At 42.7% G+C, this 19,610-nt stretch overlaps 1 protein-coding gene across 4 annotated transcripts; it reads left to right on the top strand.

Moving 5' to 3' along the window:
• The first annotated feature begins 513 nt into the window (after positions 1-513).
• SPRY2 (sprouty RTK signaling antagonist 2) lies at positions 514-5,324 on the top strand. 4 transcript variants are annotated; one of them, XM_050765923.1, is made up of 2 exons: positions 514-612; positions 3,544-5,324. In XM_050765923.1, the coding sequence occupies exon 2, from the start codon at positions 3,595-3,597 to the stop codon at positions 4,540-4,542; it is 948 nt and encodes a 315-aa protein (XP_050621880.1). In that variant the 5' UTR covers positions 514-612; positions 3,544-3,594; the 3' UTR covers positions 4,543-5,324. The 4 variants fall into 4 exon arrangements, with proteins under 4 accessions (XP_050621880.1, XP_050621883.1, XP_050621884.1 ...); XM_050765926.1 differs by lacking the exon at positions 514-612 and adding an exon at positions 1,122-1,374; XM_050765927.1 differs by lacking the exon at positions 514-612 and adding an exon at positions 1,382-2,424.
• The last annotated feature ends 14,286 nt before the right edge of the window (positions 5,325-19,610 follow it).

Raw genomic sequence — 19,610 nt, 5'->3', positions numbered from 1 at the left:
CCCCCCGGGCGGGCCCCAGACCCTCCTCCTCCTCCTCCTCCTCTTCCTCCTCCTCCTCCGCACCCACCGCCTTCGCCTGGGCCTCGCTGCCTCGCTTCCACAACGCCCAGTCTGCACCGCCGAGAGCTGCGCGCCGCAGCGCTAGCGGAGGAGAGGGGCCGGCGGAGCGCGCAGCGCCCAGGCCCCCGCGCCCGCCCGGCCCGGCCCGCGCCCCCGCGCAGCCTCGGCTACGACGCGGCTGCGGCCGCACCACTTGGCGATCTGGCTTTAGGTTCTTCGTAAGGCCGTTTTCTTTTCCCATTCGCTCATCTGCCAGGAAAAGGGACTTGCCGTTGGCGCTTCGGCCTCTTGTTCATTGAGAAAAAAGAGGAAATACTCCGCGTGCGTTTCTAGAAGGGGGGTCGTCTCCAGCCCCGCACCCCAGAGTGTTCATCAGCGGGGAATTTGGCTCCGAATTCTCCTCCTTTTTTCTCCCGCCGATTGCTCGGAAGTTGGACTGAAGCAGAGGTTGGAAAGAAAGGGAAAAAAGTTTGCATCGAGATTGGATTTATTTGCACATCGCAGAAAGAAGAGAATCCAAGGGAGAGGGGTTGGTGCAAAGCCGCGATCACGGTGAGGCACGTTTGGCTCTTCTCCTCCTGGCGCCGTGGCCGGCGCGTTGTGGGCAACATGGAGTAGGTGCAGCCGGACCAGGAGTTGGGTCCGTCTCTCCCCGAGCCTCCCCTTCTCAAATCCCGCAGGGTCTTCGCGAGGATCCGGGGCGCTCCCCGCGAACCTGCCTTGCCCGGGGCTCGGGCTCGGCCTGCCTCTGCGGGGACTTCTGTATGCACCCGGTGCAGTGTCCCCGGCAGGCGACCCCGCGCGCCCGCGCTCTAGGGGGTTGGGACAGAGGACAGCTCGCAGCCTGCTCACAGCCGTGCACTGGCCGCGAATTCGGCGCTGAGAGCGAGAGAGGGAGAGAAAGACACTTTGTATTTTCCAAGTCGCCTTTGCAGGCGCCCGCATTTCTAACCTGTTCCTCCTCTTGGTGGAAGGCAAAGTCCGGAGAGAGGCTGTCCCTAGGCGGGGCGCTGGTGGGGCTGGGGTACACGGGTTGCTCGCCTCGGGGGCAGGAGACCCCCAGGGTGAGAAAAAGGCAGAGTGCCGGGTGGAGGGAGTCCCCGCCTCTGCTCAGTGTGGACGGTCTAGCCCGGAGCGGGTGGGAGCGTCGCCCTGCCTGGCGCCGGGTCTCTGCGGTTCGGAAGTGCAGCTCTCTCTCTTTTCCGTTCTTCGTGGTCAGCCTAGGTCACACTTATTTTATTTTTGGAAGCTCAGGCTGACCCAGCGCAGGAAGAAAGTCATCAAGCGGTCGCGATCATTTTCCATTACCTGAAAGTAGGTGGCAAAAGAGGCAGTTTTTTTTTTCCTTTTATTGTTGTTGTTGCTGTGTTTTAATTTGGATTCTTGTGTGTTTTTTACAAAGCAGTTTCTGTGTCCGTTTGCCCCACCCTAGAGCTGAAGTTCTTTTCCCCTAATCCTCAGTCTGATCACACACTGTTCTTAATGGGGGTTTCAAAGCACTTTCAAAGGGGAGGGGGGACTGGGAAAGAGAAGAGGGGCGGAGGTGGGGAGTCCAGCTTCGAAGAAGGAGGCCAGGGATCGGATCGGCAGAAATCACTTAAAAAATAAAATAAAAAAGCCCCCTTTTCTTTCAAAGATGCTACTTTGACTGCAAGCAAATCTGCACCAAAAGTTTACAGCTCCGGGAGCTGGGTTCTGCGCGCCCGGAGTGAGCAGTGGGGCCCTGGAAAATGCCCTTTTTAAAAAAAAAAAAAAAGCAATTTTTCTTTCACTTTAAGAAATATGATATCTTTTTTTTTTTTTTGTCTCTCTCGACCCAAAAGGAGATAGGCGTGTGCAGATTACAGGCAATGCTCCCTTCGGTCAGTGCAGCGTGGAGTCGCTGTGTGTGCGTGGGTTGGACTTGTGCGTCCTGGCTGCGTGTCTCAGGCAGGGCTTTCGTGCTCGCCGTGTCAGGGTGGCAAACCTGTGCCGGATGTCCGAGGGGCTTTGCAGAAAGCCTAGAAGTGGGCAGCGTAACCTGTGCCTCGGGGCGGAGTGGCTCCTTGGGGCTGCAAGGCAGTTCCCTTGAGTTGGGGGAGATCTTAACTGGGGAGAGGGAGGCGGGGGAAGTGTGCTCCTGCATTTCGTGACACGTCCCCTTCGGAGGCGCCCGCGGCCCCCGCCTGTCTGTGAGTCTTGTCTGTGAGTCTTGGGATCGTAAGCAGGGGGGCAGCCTGGCCCATGGACAGCGTCAGTCCGCCTGGAGAAACGTACCCTGGGGATCGGCTGTGTCCCACCTGCTGGGGACGGTGTTGGGGCACAGAGAGGCGATGAACTAAGTGAAAGCAAAGGGCAGCGTTGTCTTCTGCCATTCTTTTGGAGGTGAGGAGACCCGGTTTCCAGCGCTGCCTTGCTCCGAATTGGGAGACGTTTGTCACCTGCCTTGTTCGCTGTGGCCTCTATTCTAAAGAGCGGAGGTTGGATAAAGGTCCGCTTTGCCTGTTTTATGCTTTTTATTGCCGTATAGGCTTGGGAAATTGGGTGATCGTTTTGAAATTGAAGAAGGACTATAGTTTAAGGAATTCCTTGACAGAATGCTAGATATGAAATGTGACATTTGAATTTTTAAAACTCTTTTCTGGTTATCATTTCGTTTGTGTTCTCAATTAATTTTTTGAAAACAGAAAATTAGTTGAGCTTTTGACATGCTTCATTTCTAAAACAGGGAGAACAACCTTTTAGCAGCAGAATCTAAGGTGGTGTTCTAGGCTATCAGACTGTAAAATACTTAATTCTTAAGTTGTTGAGAAGTTGAAAATAAATTCTTGTCTTCTTGTTGTGTAAGTTTGCTTTAATGTGTTTCTGGCACCTAATAGGATTTGATTTGCTTTTAGTTCTATAACTTTGTGCTACTATACAATTAATTAAAAATGGCATGATTGTTATAAAATTTTTAACTATTTTGGGTATTTACTTTTTTGCATGCCACATTAATTCTACCGGGTTTGAAAAAGTTACAGAATACTGGATACGTCACAGTTAAAGTGTTTGATGTAAAAGTAAAAACTAAGAACCAGAAAGAATCTTAAGGCAAAAATGGCCATGACAAATGGAAACCTATTTCAAATTTTGAAAAGATTTTCAACTTTTGAAAACGTTGGTAGCAGTGTTATATTCCAGTGATACTTTCTTGTGGTTTTTACATTGAACCTGAGCCTTACAAATTGTATGTTTCTTTGAATAAGGAGTTCTTACTTAAGTGACTCAAAGATCAGCTTTGTGTTGTTGTACATCACGGGATTGCAGAATTGTCAGTAGCCAGTCGTAATTTTTACTTTTGGGTACAGGCGTTGTTGATCATATGGCTAATACCTCCCCACTGCCATTCCATTTCAAATCCTGTTTCTCTAGGGAAAGTGGGAGGTGAGGAGTCAATTCAGGTGGGTGGAGAGTGGGAAGTATCTTAGAGTATCAACCGTTCTTTCCTCTTGGCTTCCTCAGGAGTTCAGATGTGTTCTAAGCCTGCTGGAGTGACCACACTTCCAAGACCTGATGGAGGCCAGAGCTCAGAGTGGCAACGGGTCACAGCCCTTGCTGCAGACGCCCCGTGACGGTGGCAGACAGCGTGGGGAGCCCGACCCCAGAGACGCCCTCACCCAGCAGGTACATGTCTTGTCTCTGGATCAGATCAGAGCCATCCGAAACACCAATGAGTACACAGAGGGGCCTACTGTCGTCCCAAGACCTGGGCTCAAGCCTGCTCCTCGCCCCTCCACTCAGCACAAACACGAGAGACTCCACGGGCTGCCCGAGCACCGCCAGCCTCCTAGGCTCCAGCACTCGCAGGTCCATTCTTCTGCACGAGCCCCTCTGTCCAGATCCATAAGCACGGTCAGCTCAGGGTCGCGGAGCAGTACGAGGACAAGTACCAGCAGCAGCTCCTCTGAACAGAGACTGCTAGGATCATCCTTTTCCTCCGGGCCTGTTGCTGATGGGATAATCCGGGTGCAACCCAAATCTGAGCTCAAGCCAGGTGAGCTTAAGCCACTGAGCAAGGAAGATTTGGGCCTGCATGCCTACAGGTGTGAGGACTGTGGCAAGTGCAAATGTAAGGAGTGCACCTACCCAAGGCCTCTGCCATCAGACTGGATCTGCGACAAGCAGTGCCTTTGCTCGGCCCAGAACGTGATTGACTATGGGACTTGTGTATGCTGTGTGAAAGGTCTCTTCTATCACTGTTCTAATGATGATGAGGACAACTGTGCTGACAACCCATGTTCTTGCAGCCAGTCTCACTGTTGTACACGATGGTCGGCCATGGGTGTCATGTCCCTCTTTTTGCCTTGTTTATGGTGTTACCTTCCAGCCAAGGGTTGCCTTAAATTGTGCCAGGGGTGTTATGACCGGGTTAACAGGCCTGGATGCCGTTGTAAAAACTCAAACACAGTTTGCTGCAAAGTTCCCACTGTCCCCCCCAGGAACTTTGAAAAACCAACATAGCATCATTAATCAGGAATATTACAGTAATGAGGATTTTTTCTTTCTTTTTTTAACACACATATGCAACCAACTAAACAGTTATAACCTTGGCACTGTTAATAGAGAGTTGGGATAGTCTTTGCTGTTTGCAGTGAAATGCTTTTTGTCCATGTGCCATTTTAACTGATATGCTTGTTAGAACTCAGCTAATGGAGCTCAAAGTATGAGATACAGAACTTGGTGACCCATGTATTGCATAAGCTAAAGCAACACAGACACTCCTAGGCAAAGTTTTTGTTTGTGAATAGTACTTGCAAAACTTGTAAATTAGCAGATGACTTTTTTCCATTGTTTTCTCCAGAGAGAATGTGCTATATTTTTGTATATACAATAATATTTGCAACTGTGAAAAACAAGTTGTGCTATACTACATGGCACAGTCACAAAATATTATACTAATATGTTGTACATTCGGAAGAATGTGAATCAATCAGTATGTTTTTAGATTGTATTTTGCCTTACAGAAAGCCTTTATTGTAAGACTCTGATTTCCCTTTGGACTTCATGTATATTGTACAGTTACAGTAAAATTCAACCTTTATTTTCTAATTTTTTCAACATATTGTTTAGTGTAAAGAATATTTATTTGAAGTTTTATTATTTTATAAAAAAGAATATTTATTTTAAGAGGCATCTTACAAATTTTGCCCCTTTTATGAGGATGTGATAGTTGCTGCAAATGAGGGGTTACAGATGCATATGTCCAATATAAAATAGAAAATATATTAACGTTTGAAATTAAACTGAGCTGTTTTGTCTTCTTTTATCTTTTGTTTCTTTCAAGTGTGAGAAACTGCATTTTATGTTAAGGGTAACGTTTTAATGAAATAGTTAACCACTTTTCTGTAGAATTATTTTGTGATTGCTGCTTTAAAGTAAGCTGGATTTGATGACTTTCAGAGACAATTGTAGCAATCAACAGAACTAACAACATTTGACTTAATATCTATACTTATAAGAGAGCTTATTTTAGCTATGTAATTGTTCTTGTTCTTCTCTCCCCCGCCCTTTTTTTATTTTTATATTTGCAGATTATCTGACTTGTGTTTATTTTGCAGAGGTTTTTTTTTTTTTTTTTTTTAATCTTTGAACTGATTTATTCAGGAGACTTTCCTTAAAAATTAACAGTTAGGTGTTTTCTTTATATACAGTATCAAGGATTAATTCCATGAGGATAATTCAAGACTAGTGAAATGAGTTTAGCTCAACAAACATTTATTGAATGTCACCTGTGTCTCAGACATGCAGTATCCACAGATCAGTTCTTACAATTAAGGTCAAAAATATTTTCTTGACTTACCTGATCGTGGCAGTGTTTTTTCCAGTCTATGTAATTTTTGACTCTGAAACATCACCATTTTACCAAATTCCTTATGTTAGAAAAGACATGAAAAAAAGAACTTGCTTTGATTCTGGTATTTGGTATCATAAAATTTGATCTAATATTGGTCTTACTCAAGCCAAAGAAAGCCAGTTTAGGGCCCTGACTTATTCAATCAGATTATTCAGAAAATTGTTAAATTTTGCTCTGGGAAAAAGATGCAGCATGAGAGTCAGTGTACTTGGAGTTGTCTTTTAGAAGCAAAGGTACAGCAAGCTGCTGCAAGCTCATCTTGACAAATACTAGGTTTTAAGTCACTTGATTAGTCACTTTGTGGCTGATGATTTTTTTTTCCCAAAAGTGCAAACTTTTTCTGCCAAGAGTCACCGGAAGTCTAGAAAATAATTTACCTGTCATTATTGTTTAATCTCTTGTTTCCTGTTCTGAGGCTCCTTCTTATTAGGTTAAGTCTTAGTACAGGTTGTCTTCTGTTTTGTTTTTTAAAATTGGCTTTCAAGGAACTATATAGCCTCCTACACTAAGACATTGCTCTAAGGACCTTCAGTTTCCTCTGACTTCCTCTAAGAAACATAGGATTAAGTTAATTTAGAAATGATCTGAGCTTCAACTTTGAGTTACTGAATGTTTCGATTCTAACACTTTTAAAACTTCACCCTGGTGATCTAAGGAAGAATTCGATTGCTGGAAAATAGGGTAGGGTTTCTTATTCATTATATAGTTTTCAAGATTTGTAAAGCACAAAAAGTTTGACTGATTAGCTTTGTTCATCAAAAACTGCCATGTGCATTGACAGAGCTCTTTTTGGTATAGAAATTGTGAGTTAAATATATATATATATTTTTCACCGCATAAGTGGCTTTGAAAGTATTCTTACGCAAATTGCATCAGATGCCATTGAGTGTTTATTGAAAAAGTAAGAACCTCTTCCCATAGTTACTGAGGCAGAATCTGATGGTGTGGCCTAGGAGTTAGCATTTTTAATCATTCTACAAGTGATTATGTGCAGTATGGCAACTACTGACCTAGCAATTGCTTTCTAATTCAGTTTTTTAATGGGCTCTGATCTTAAGTATAACTCATTGGTTCGAATATAGAGCATAAAGTGATAGTCAACTGAAATTGGAAGAGGATTTGAATTAAGTATATTAAGTCCTATGAAATAATTTGTTTAAAGATATATAAGAAAATGGGAGGCCAGGCATGGTGGCTCACGCCTGTAATCCCAACACTTTGGGAGACTGAGGCAAGTGGATCACTTGAGGTCAGGTGTTGCGGGAAGTCAGGGACCCCGAACGGATATCGGTGGGACCCGCCCCCAATAGTCAGGAGTTTGAGACCAGTCTGGCCAACATGGTGAAACCCCGTCTCTAAAAATACAAAAATTAGTGGGCGTGGTGGCAGGCACCTATAATCCTAGCTACTTGAGAGGCTGAGGCAGGAGAATTGTTTGAACTTGGGAGGTGGAGGTTGAAGTGAGCCAAGATCGTGTCACTGTACTCCAGCCTGGAGGACAGAGTAAGACTGTCTCCCAAAAAAAAAAAAAAGGAAATTGGATTTCTCAAGAAGCTTCCAACTAACCTGTTAAATGTTGGCTTTATCTATATACCAGCATAGAATTAACTTTCAAAATTTGGAAGATTAAATACTTATATCTAAATAGATTAAAAACAACTGGCACTCACTCATTCACTGCATTAAAAATAATCTCTTTTTTTAATTTTCATTTTTTGAGACAAAGTCTTGCTCTGTCACCCAGGCTGGAGTGCAGTGGTGCGATCTCAACTCACTGCAACCTCTGCGTCCTGGGTTCAAGAGAGTCCCCTGCTTCATTTCAGCTTCCTGAGTAGCTGGGATTCGGGCATGCACCACCAGGCCCCGCTAATTTTTGTATTTTCTGTAGAGACAGGGTTTCACTATGTTGGTCAGGCTGGTCTCGAACACCCGACCTCAGGTGATCTGCCCACGTCAGCCTCCCAAAGTGCTGGGATTACAGGTGTGAGCCACCGCACCCGGCAATTTTATTTTTTATGTTATTATAATTTTTTGAGGTGGAATTTCGCTGTGTCACCCAGACTGGAGTGCAGTGGTGGGATCTTGGCTCACTGCAACCTCTGCCTCCCAGGTTCAAGCCATTCTGCCTCAGCCTCCCAAGTAAGTGGGACTACAGGGACGCGCCACCACACCTAGCTAATTTTTGTATGTTTATTAGAGGTTGTGTTTCGCCATGTTGACCAAGCTGGTCTCGAACTCCTGACCTCAGGTGATCCATCACATTTGGCCAAAAATAATTTTTTTAATGTTGCAAATTATCTCACTTGGGAAAAAATATGGAGGAATAACCTCAATTTCTTAATCTCTATTTTAAGTTCATGAAAAATTATAACATGATAAATTTGTAATCCAATGGCCATTATTTTGATGTGATAGAGTAGAAGTATGATGATAATGCAAACATAACTGCTAAGCATTTAGGGGAATTTTAATACATTTTTGTGGTTTCTTGCTTTTTAATTTTTTTTTAAACCTGTAGATGCTCTATATTTGAGATTCATTTAAGAATGACAACTTGATTGTTGTTACTTAAAACATTCATTTATGTGTTTTGAGGAGGAGATTTTAAGGCCCTGCCAAACTTCTGCTATGTTGTAGCTTGCTCTGGGGATTGTCTGTGAGAGAAGAAAGCCAAAACCCAGGCAAGTAATCCCAACCAAACTTTTTGCATAACTTCTTTCTTCGGTATACTTCTGTCTCAAGGACTACTTGACTCCAGGATATGTAAGTTAAGGTACTGATGATGTCAGATAAATGAATTTGCTCTTGCACAGTGCTGCAAGGTATTTGATACGCAGTTGATGGGTTTGATGTAATTTATTAACTTTTAAGCATTTAGGTCAAAATTTTCAAAGGTTTAATGGTTTTAGAGTTTCACTTGAAGTCATACCCACAATTGGCCATTTGTCTTCCTCTCCTAAATGTGCACAAGGACCAAGGTAAAAACACAGAAGTTTCAACTTTGAAAATGGGCTTAATTGTACAGATCAAAAACAGGTCTGTCAACTTATGGAGAATATTTTACATTATTTTCACAAAGAAAACATACAATAGGTTATTAACTAGTCACATCATTATTGTTATTGTATCAGTATCCAGTCTCTGGTTTGCAATATCCGTTAAGACAAAAGTCATGTTAATTTCTATTTTAATTTGGTCTAATGCTTCACTTCTTTATGACATACTAAGGGTGGGTCTCCATTGAGTGAAGTCCAGATTAGAATTTTAACAAGGCCTGTCCGATTTGACCTAAAACTGATCATCAGAGTCAAGCTATACATCTGGAGTATTTCATCATGGGTTTGGCCATTCACAAGAGGATAAGAGTCAGATTGTATATGTCTTATACTGTAGATTTTATTTGTATGCCACACTGCCATTCCCCTTTCACCACAAGAGACAACTGTGAATAATGAGAGGCAAAATGTGAATACCACTGATGATACTGCATCTCTGGTCAAAATTTAACTTAACACTTTCATTTAATTTACAATCAAAGAAAAAATGGAGATAGAAATATAGCAAAAGAGGAACAAATTAACATGTAAACTTTTTTCCATGCCTAGCAAATGTTTTACATTTTTATTAGTGCATTTTGAGTGACTTAAATAATTTTTAAAAGTCAATCTTATTTGGCAACTCATACTTTTTTTTTTTTTTTTTTTAAATAAACTATTAGAGGAGATTAGAAAGAAGCCTTGGCCTGTGGCTTGGCTAGATGAGACATGTAAGGCTTCAGCATCACTTACGAATTTACTTCTCAAAACAGTTGCTAATACACAGAGAAGAATAAATAATTTGACTTTATGAACCACCGCACCCAGTCACTATGTTTATTCTAATATTCTTAATTATTATTAAGTCAAATTAAGTCTTGGAAGAAAATTTGGGTACCGAACTATAAATTTGGCATTTCAACTTAGTTTTTGGATGCCTACTGCTTACAAATTACAGAGCTAGTTGATCTAATGCAAAAGGAAAGTGGCAGCAACTCTAATGCAAGATAGGACTTACAACAGAAGTACAAGCAAAATGCTGTAAGTACAGAAATTGAGGGAAACATTGATGCAGTCTCATTAGTTGATTTGATCACCATGTCTTTGCAATGGTTTCAGATTAATCTTAAATATCCCAAGAATTTTTGCTAAGACAGTTACAACAGAATTAGCATCACTCATTAAATAAAACTATGCTCACCATCCTCATAACTACTTACTAAAATGAATTGTAGAGGTGTTTAATGAATATGTGAACAACTGTATGTTGCTATGTTCATTCTTTTTTTTTTTTTTTTGAGATGGAGTTTCGCTCTTGTTGGCTAGGCTGGAGTGTAGGGGCATGATCTCAGCTTACCGCAACCTCCACCTCCTGGGTTCAAGTGATTCTCCCGCCTTAGCCTCTTGAGTAGCTGGGATCACAGGCATGCACCACCATGCCTGGCTAATTTTGTATTTTTAGTAAAGACGGAGTTTCTCCATATTGGTCAGGCTGGTCTGGAAGAACTCCTGACCTCAGGTGATCTGCCCTCGTCTTCCCAAAGTGTTGGGATTACAGGGGTGAGCCACCGCGCCCAGTCACTATGTTTATTCTTAATTTTGAGATTCATGACTCACTAAAACCTTCCCTTAAAAAAATATAAATAAAAAAATACTTTTTCAAGATGTAGAACTAAGAAACAAGTTGAAAAGATCTGTCTATTCTTGTTCTTCCAGTTCTTGTTGGAATTTACCTTTTGTCATTAACCATAATTTTAGCTTGCTTCTGTACCTAGAGAAGGATGAATTGGAAATAAGAGCAAAACAAAAAATAATAAGGGCAAAACAAAAAAAGAAAAAAAGAAAAGTGTAAATGATATTGTGAAAAGAAGTGATTGAGCTTTGGAGCAATTCTGCCCTTGCCAAAAAACACCAGAGACCTGGCTGCTCAGGTTCCCATGGCTCTCAAAACTTATGTGACCCTCTCCAGTTCCTAGGCCAATGCAACTTTCATTTTTGGAATGGGTTTTGCTCCAAATAACATCTAGTTAATTGACTTGCATCAATAGTGTTTCCAGTCAAGCAGCGTTCCAATAAATATCATGCTTGTATCATCTCTCATTTCTCCAGATTCTTAATAGGCATAGTGCACCCATTCTGGCCTCAAACACAGATTTCCTCCTCCAAAGTAGCCATAAAATAGCCAACATATATCTGTAGCTACTCACACTAGAAGGCTGCTCTGGAGATTCCTATTAGAAACTCATCTTTATAAGTTCAGAACAGCATTTAAGTTTGCATATCTGGGCTGGGTGCGGTGGCTAACGCCTGTAATCCCAACACTTTGGGAGGCCAAGGCCGGCAGATCACAAGGTCAGGAGGTTGAGACCAGTCTGGCCAACATAGTGAAACCCTGTCTCTACTAAAAATACAAATAATTAGCCGGGTATAGTGGTGTGCGCCTATAATCCCAACTATTCGGGAGGCTGAGGCAGGAAAATCGTGTTAATCTGGGAGGCGGAGGTTGCAATGAGCCGAGATCGTGCCATTGCACTCCAGCCCGGGCGACAGTGCAAGACTGTCACAAACACACACACACACACAAAGTTTGCATATCTAATGGCCACTGTGAACATTATAAAATGTAGTGACCAAGCAGCCTAGCATGTATCAAGCAATAGCACATAGAAAGCCTTTGGATAAATTTCGTACCTGCTCTGTTGGCAAAGCTAATGGCTAGGATGCCCCAAGAGATGTTTGCTTCTGACCCATGACTCTGGTAGTGAGTAACTGACTCCAGGAACATGAGCAACCACACAATCAACATTTGCATTTAGGTCTGGATGTCACCTGGACTCTGACCTACACCATTAGGATACAGCTTAATTGATTTAGTTTTGTTTGAACTGGAAGTGTAAGCTTACACGTGAAAAATTTTTCTATCAGAAGAATGATAGTATCTGTAAAGTATCTATATATGTCCAACATGCCTACTTTCCTCTAATGCTTTAAGTTCATTAGCCTTGGAGACAAGCCCCTGTGCAAATGCCCTTCTCTGTTACTTGTTAGCTAATACTTAAGAGGCTGAAGTGGGAGGATCACCCGAGCCCAGGAATTTGAGGTTATGGTGAGTATAAGACAGAAAAGACCCCCTCTTTGAAAAAGAAAAAAAAAAAAAAAGAAGAAGAAACCTGCCACAGAGAAAGCTGAGAGTAGTGAGGAGAATGTAATATATTCATATATCCTTCCAATACACGGCAAGAAAGGCTGTCGACTGTGTGAGAGAGAAAGAGGTCAAAGGACAGGTGGAGATTACTGTGACCATAACTTTGGAATTTCCATTCTAAGCGCTAAGCCTCTAAAATTCTATGAGAAAAAGGGGCCAGGCACGGTGGTTCACGCTGAAATCCCAGGCTGAAGCGGGTGAATCACAAGGTCAGGAGTTCAAGACCAGCCTGGCCAACATGATGAAACCCCATGCCTAGTGTGGTGGCACATGCCTATTATCCCAGCTACTTGGGAGGCTGAGGCAGGAGAATCGTTTGAACCTGGGAGGTGGAGGTTGCAGTGAGCCAAGATTGTGCCGTTGCACTCCAGCCTGGGCAACAAGAGCAAAACTCTGTCTCAAAAAAAGAAAGAAAAGAAAAATGACCTGTATCTGTAAAATATCAATATATGTCCAATACACCTATTTTCCTATAGTGCTTTAAGTTCATTAGCCTTGGTGACAAGCCCCTGTACAAACGTCCTTCTCTGTTACTTATTAGCTGTGCGGCCAAAGGCAAGTTACTCAACTTTCTCAAGCCTAATGTCTTCAACTGAGAGATAATAGTTCCTGCTTGAAAGCTTACTGTGAAGGGTGAAGAGATGTGCATGAAATATTAGCCTTTGTGATTGGTACAAAGTAAGTACTAAAGAAACAGTAACTCTAACTTCTTATTTCAGTTGAATTCCACCCCCTAGCAGTTCCCCTTGTCAGGCACAGTTTTAAATACTGAAGTATTATAAGACATCATCTGCGTTCCTGGAAGTTGTCTGTAGGATAACTACATACATATTTACTATAGAGTATAAGAAACATGATAAAAGACTTAAAATGCATATGAAGGGGAAGTGACTAACTATCTTGGGTGTGGTAAGTGGGATCAGGGAAGTTTCTTAGGGTAATGTCACAAAGGGACTTGGATGATTTTCCAAAAATGAAGTGGTAGGTAGGAGTCCACAGACATCCAAGCATGGATGAGAAAGGAATTTGGTCTTGTAAAAAAGAAAAAAAGTGATATGAAGCTAAAAGAATTAATAAATTTCAGATCAATGTTTATTTATAAGAGATTTAAGTTTTGAAATAATGGCTTCTAGTAATTGCACACACACACATATATAAAAAGAGATGTGCATTTTTAGAGTTTGTTGATGTTATAAATGTTATTTATTGATGTTTTTTGTTGTTGTTGTTGTTGTTGAGATGGAGTCTCACTCTGTCGCCCAGGTTGGAGTGCAGTGGCACAATCTCTGGCTCACTGCAAACTGTGCTTCCCGGGTTCATGCCATTCTCCTGCCTCAGCCTCCCGGGTAGCTGGGACTACAGGCGCCCACCACCACGCCTGGTTAATTTTTTTGTATGTTTAGTAGAGACGGAGTTTCACCTTGTTAGCCAGGATGGTCTCAATCTCCTGACCTCATGATCCGCCCGCCTCAGCCTTCCAAAGTGCTGGGATGACAGCCATGAGCCACCGTGCCCGGCCTTTTCCTTTTTTTGGGGGGGGGGGTTTGAGACAGAGTCTCACTTTGTCACCAGGCTGGAGTGCACTGGTGCGATCTTGGCTCACTGCAACCTCTGCCTCCCGGGTTCAAGCTATTCTCCTGCCTCAGCCTCCGGAGTAGCTGGGACTACAAGCATGTGCCACCTCACCCAGCTAAGTTTTGTATTTTTAGAGACGGGGTTTCACCATGTTGGCCAGGATGGTTTCGATCTCTTGACTTTGTGATCCACCCGCCTCAGCCTCCCAAAGTGCTAGAATTACAGGCGTGAGCCACAGCGCCTGGCCTGATATTTCTTACTGGACGTAAATTTGTTTTGAATAGCAGAACTTAGTCAACTGTCCCATAAAATTCACAAAACCCCTTTGTTCCCTAAAAAACACACAAAATGGGCTGGGCGTAACGGCTCATGCTTGTAATCCCAGCACTTTGGGAGGCCAAGTCAGGAAGATCACTTGAGGCCAGGAGTTCAAAACCAGCCTGGGCAACACAATGAGACTCACTCAGTCTCTATACAAATAAATAAATAAATAAATAAACACCAAATGAAAAACCCTACTTTTAGAATGGTCCACTAAGTAAAATTATTAGTCTACCCTAGTTTTAATTAATCTGTGGGGGGTGTGTGTGTATATATGTGTATATATATATATATATTTTTTTTTTTTTTTTTTTGAAGCAGAGTCCCGCTCTGTCACCTAGGCTGGAGTACAGTGGCGTGATCTTGGCTCATTACAACCTCTGCCTCCTAGGTTCAAGCGATTCTACTGTCTCTGCCTCCCGAGTAGCTGGGACTACAGGTGTGCGCCACCAGGCCCGGGTAATTTTTGTATTTCTAGTAGAGACGGGGTTTCACCATGTTGACCAGGATGATCTCAAACTCCTGACCTCGTGATCCGCCCGCCTCGGCCTCCCAAAGTGCTGGGATTACAGGCATGAGCTACCACGCCTGGCCAATTTCCAATTTGTGATGTATATATTCTCATTTATTTTAAGTTATTTGAAAACTTTCAGAGCAAACATGAGTATAAACCTTTTTTTTTTTTTTTTTTTTTTTTGAAATGGAGTCTTGCCCTGTCACCCAGGCTGCAGTGCAGTGGCACAATCTCAACTCACTGCAACCTCCACCTCCTGGGTTCAAGCAATTCTCCTGCCTCAGCCTCCCAAGTAGCTGGGATTACAGGTGTGCACCACCATTCCTGGCTAATTTTTTGTACCTTTAGTAGAGATGGAGTTTCACCATGTTGGCCAGGCTGGTCTTGAACTCCTGACCTCGTGATCCGCCCACCTCAGCCTCTCAAAGTTCTGGGATTACAGGTGTGAGCCACCGCACCCAGATGAATGTAAACCATTATAAGTAACAATCAATTTTTAAAAGTTGTATTATTGATTAAAGTTATATTCAGAAGCCCTTTGTTTCCTTTCCTCAATCATCTTTGATTGTTAATAGATGCTAACTTGTTATTTTCTGCCCACTCACCTAAGTAATTGACTTTAAAATACAATTCTATTGAAAAAAAAGACATAGGTAATTCCTTTGGCAATGCAATGAAATTTTTTATATTACAAGTAATTCTAAATTGGATTATCCATTAATAAGATAGAATTCTAAAAAGAAATGTGTGTGGACCTATTACTGTTGAATATTACAATCATCTCAGTCCATTTTCTGTTACTATAACGGAATACCTAAGACTGGGCAATTCAGCTGGGTGCAGTGGCTCACACCTCTAATCCCAGCACTTTGGGAGGCCCAGGTGGGTGAATCACCCGAGGTTGGAAATTCGAGACTAGCCTGGCCAACATGGCGAAACCGATCTCTACTAAAAATACAAAAGTTAGCTGGGCATGGTCTGTAATTGCAGCTACTCAGGAGGCTGAGGCAGGAGAATCGTTTGGGCCCAAGAGGTGGAGGTTGCAGGGAGCTGATATCGCGTCATTGCACTCCAGCCTGGGCAATAAGAGTGAGACTGTCTCAAAAAAATTAATTAATTAGTTAATTAAATACATAAATACATAAAATAAAATACCTTAAAATGTAAACGTATATGCCCAAAGTCAAGAATATTTAATATTAGGTTATTTGGCTTAAATTTAACAGTAAGAAAACAAATATCTGTTATTGGAGAAAGGATTGCAATCCAATTTTTCTTGCAAAAAAACAACTAAACTCTTTATCGGACCTAAGAAAGGGAGAGGCCCCACAGTAGATGAATAGATGAGAGAAATTTCAAGTCAATGATAAGCTGGCGTGACCAATTTATGTATCTCAAATGGCTAACATTGAGATTTTGTCATGAATTTATCAGCAATACTTTTATTTTCTTCGTAGTTCAAAAATAATGTAGTTTCTTATAATCTGTTGCATCTTAAATGTGCAGAAATACATAGTCACTTTGGATATTCAGAGAAAGGGATGATGATGGTCAACCTGGATACTGAGGACAGACAAAATTTTGTCTGAGTCTTAAAAAATAGGTAGTGAGGAGGTGTTCTGGAAAGCCAAAAGTCAGGATCGAGCAAAATCCTGTTCAGGAGACAGTGAATGGACCAGGCTGGCAGAAGTGCACATTCATGTAAAAGTGAAATGAAAAAGAAGATTAGGGTGGACAGTGGCTCACGCCTGTAATCCCAGTACTTTGGGAGGCCAAGGCAGACTGACTGCTTGAGCTCAGGAGTTCGAAACCCCGTCTCTATGGGGGAAAAAAAAATGTAGCTGGGCCTGGTGGCACGTGCCTGTAATCCCAGCTACTCTGAAGGCTGATGGTGGGAGAATTGCTTGAGCCCCGGAGGCAGAGGTTGCAGTGAGCCGAGATCATGCTACAAAAAAAAAAAGAAAGAAAGAAAGAAAAAGTTTTAAGATTGTAAAGATAGGCCGCGTGCGGTGGCTCAAGCCTGTAATCTCAGCAGTTTGGGAGGCTGAGGCGGGTGGATCACCCAAGGTCAGGAGTTTGAGACCAGCCTGGCCAACATGGTGAAACCTCGTCTCTACTAAAAATACAAAAATTAGCTGGATGTGGTAGTGAGCGCCTGTAATAGCAGCTACTCAGGAGGCCGAGGCAGGAGAATTGCTTGAACCTGGGAGGCGGAGGTTGCAGTGAGCTGAAATCATGCCCTTGCACTCCAGCCTGTGTAACAAGAGCGAAACTCCATCTCAAAAACAAACAAACAAACAAACAAACAAAAAAACTGTGAAGATAGGTTTGGTCTCAATTCTTTACTATTATTTATTTATTTATTTATTTTATTTTATTTTATTTATTTATTTTTTTTTTTTTTTGAGATGGAGTCTCGCTCTGTCGCCCAGGCTGGAGTGCAGTGGCCGGATCTCAGCTCACTGCAAGCTCCGCCTCCCGGGTTCCCGCCATTCTCCTGCCTCAGCCTCCCAAGTAGCTGGGACTACAAGCGCCCACTACCTCGCCCGGCTAGTTTTTTTGTAGTTTTAGTAGAGACGGGGTTTCACTGTGTTCGCCAGGATGGTCTCGATCTCCTGACCTCGTGATCCACCCGTCTCGGCCTCCCAAAGTGCTGGGATTACAGGCTTGAGCCACCGCGCCCGGCCAACTTTATTTTATTTTTTAAATTTTTTTAGATGAAGTCTTGGTCTGTTGCCCAGGCTGTACTGCAGTGCAGTAGCACGATCTCAGCTCACTGCAACTTCTGCCTTCTGGGTTCAAGCAATTCTCATGGTTTGGCCTCAATTCTAAGGAGCCTGAAAGTCAAACTAAAGAACCTGGACTTCATCCTAATGCATCTCCCCAAATCTATTTTTGGCCCTTCCATAACATTTTTCAATCAGTTTGTGAGAGGGATGTTTTAAGAATATATTCTAAGAATTTAGACCTTTGAAAAGAATGTATTTGATGACTTCCTTTTGCTCTTTGAACAAAGTTCCAGTTCTTTCAAGATCCATAAAGATCCGGTTCTTCCCTATGCCAATAACTATCCTCCTACCAGCCTTACATGCTCACCACAGCTGCTCTGCCTTCTGTCTCATTTCTTAGCTTCAAGTCTCATCCCTTTCCTCCACGTGTCCTTCCCAATACTGTTGTCTTTACCTGGAAACTCCCCTTCCTTAACCCTCATCCCACATCCATTCACCTGATAAACTTAGTCTTCCTTTAAAACTCAGTAAAGGCTGGGCGTGGTGGCTCACGCCTATCATCCCAGCACTTTGGGAGGCCGAGGTGGGCGGATCACCTGAGTTCAGGAGTTTGAGACCAGCCTGGCCAACATGATGAAACCCCCTTCTCTACTAAAAATACAAAAATTAGTTGGGCGTGGTGGCAGGCGCCCAGTTACTCAGGAGGCTGAGGCAGAAAAATCGCTTGAACCTGGGAGGTGGAGGCTGCAGTGAGCCAAGATCGGCCACTGCACTCCAGTCTGGGCAACAGAGGGAGACTCCATCTCAAAACAAACAAACAAACAAACAAACAATAACTCAGTAAAAATATCACTTCCCCGGGAAAACTGCTTCCAACCCCTAGTCCAGATTAGATAAAATCCTTCGTGGTTTCCTGTCATCTTCTTCAGTCTTTTTCTTTCATGACACATATTAGCAATGAAGTTTAATTATCGGTGTGATTATTTGTTTAATGTCTTTGTCTCCATTAGACCTTTATTATTTGATTTACATCTGGATTCCCAGGATCATGCCCATCACCTGGAACATAGGAGGAGCTCAATAAGTATTTGATGAATGAATGAATGAATGAATTCAACAGAGAGTAAAGATATACTGATGGCATCTAAGAAAGGAAGGATATGAGGAAGTAGCTATTTTGAAAAACTCAGATGACTGTTTTGGTGGAATGAATTAGAAATGCAAGAACTAGTTAAAGAAAAACTTACCTCTCCCTTCTTTCTTCTCCTCTAAAGTACTGGATTCATTGTCATTTGGGTGGGGCACCTGTATCATATTACTGCTCTTACTTACACATCTATGCTTCTACTGAACTGATGGTAAGGTTTTAAAAGACAGGGATGGGCCAAGCGCAGTGACTCATGCCTATAATCCTAGCACTTTGGGAGACCGAGGCAGGTGGATCACTTGAGGCCAGGAGTTTGAGACCAGCCTGGCCAACATGGCGAGACCCTGTTTCTACCAAAAATATAAAAATTAGCCAGGTGTGGTGGCATGTTCCTGTAATCCCAGCTACTTAGGAGGCTGAGATACGAGAACTGTTGAACCTGGGAGGCAGAGGTTGCAATGAGCTGATATCGCGCCACTGCACTCCAGCCTGGGCAACAGAGTGAGACTCCATCTAAAAAATAAATAAAATAAACCAGTCTGCTGTCAGCATTCCTCTTTGCTCAGGGGAGTTTAGTCTTTGTTCTAGTAACACCATCAACTGCTGGAATGAGGATACTCTACATTATGGAGGGCAGTCTGCTTTGCTTAAAGTTCACCAATTTAAATCATCCACAGACACGCTCTCACAGAAACACCCAAAATGTTCAATGTTTGACCACATATCTGGGTACCGTGGCCCAACTAAGTTGCCACATAAAATTAATCATCATAGGAAGCAAGGATACAGGGAAAGACTTGGTTCTTAATTAAAATAGGTCTCCATCGTGGCCAACATGGTGAAACCCCGTCTCTTCTACATATACCAAAAAAAAAAAAAAAAAAAATTAGCCAGGTGTGATGGTGGGTGCCTGTAATTCCAGCTACTTGGGAGGCTGAGGCAGGAGAATCGTTTGACCCTGAGAGGCAGAGGTTACAGTGAGCTGAGATAGCGCCACTGCACTCCAGTCTGGGAGACAGATGGAGACTCCGTCTCAAAACAAAAACAACAACAACAAAAAAAAGGGTATGTTTTTGTATCTCTTTAGATTTACCAAGACATTATAAATTAGCTGCCTGCTGATGATAAGTGGGTGAGACTTTAACAAAG

The sequence above is a fragment of the Macaca thibetana genome, chromosome 17 (genome assembly GCF_024542745.1).
Source record: "Macaca thibetana thibetana isolate TM-01 chromosome 17, ASM2454274v1, whole genome shotgun sequence".
NCBI lineage: Eukaryota > Metazoa > Chordata > Mammalia > Primates > Cercopithecidae > Macaca > Macaca thibetana.
This window is presented reverse-complemented; position numbering and strand designations above follow the sequence as displayed.

What these genes read in the sequence shown, in the direction of transcription:
- SPRY2 (XM_050765923.1), top strand. Translation starts at nt 3,595, where the DNA reads ATGGAGGCCAGAGCTCAGAGTGGCAACGGGTCACAGCCCTTGCTGCAG.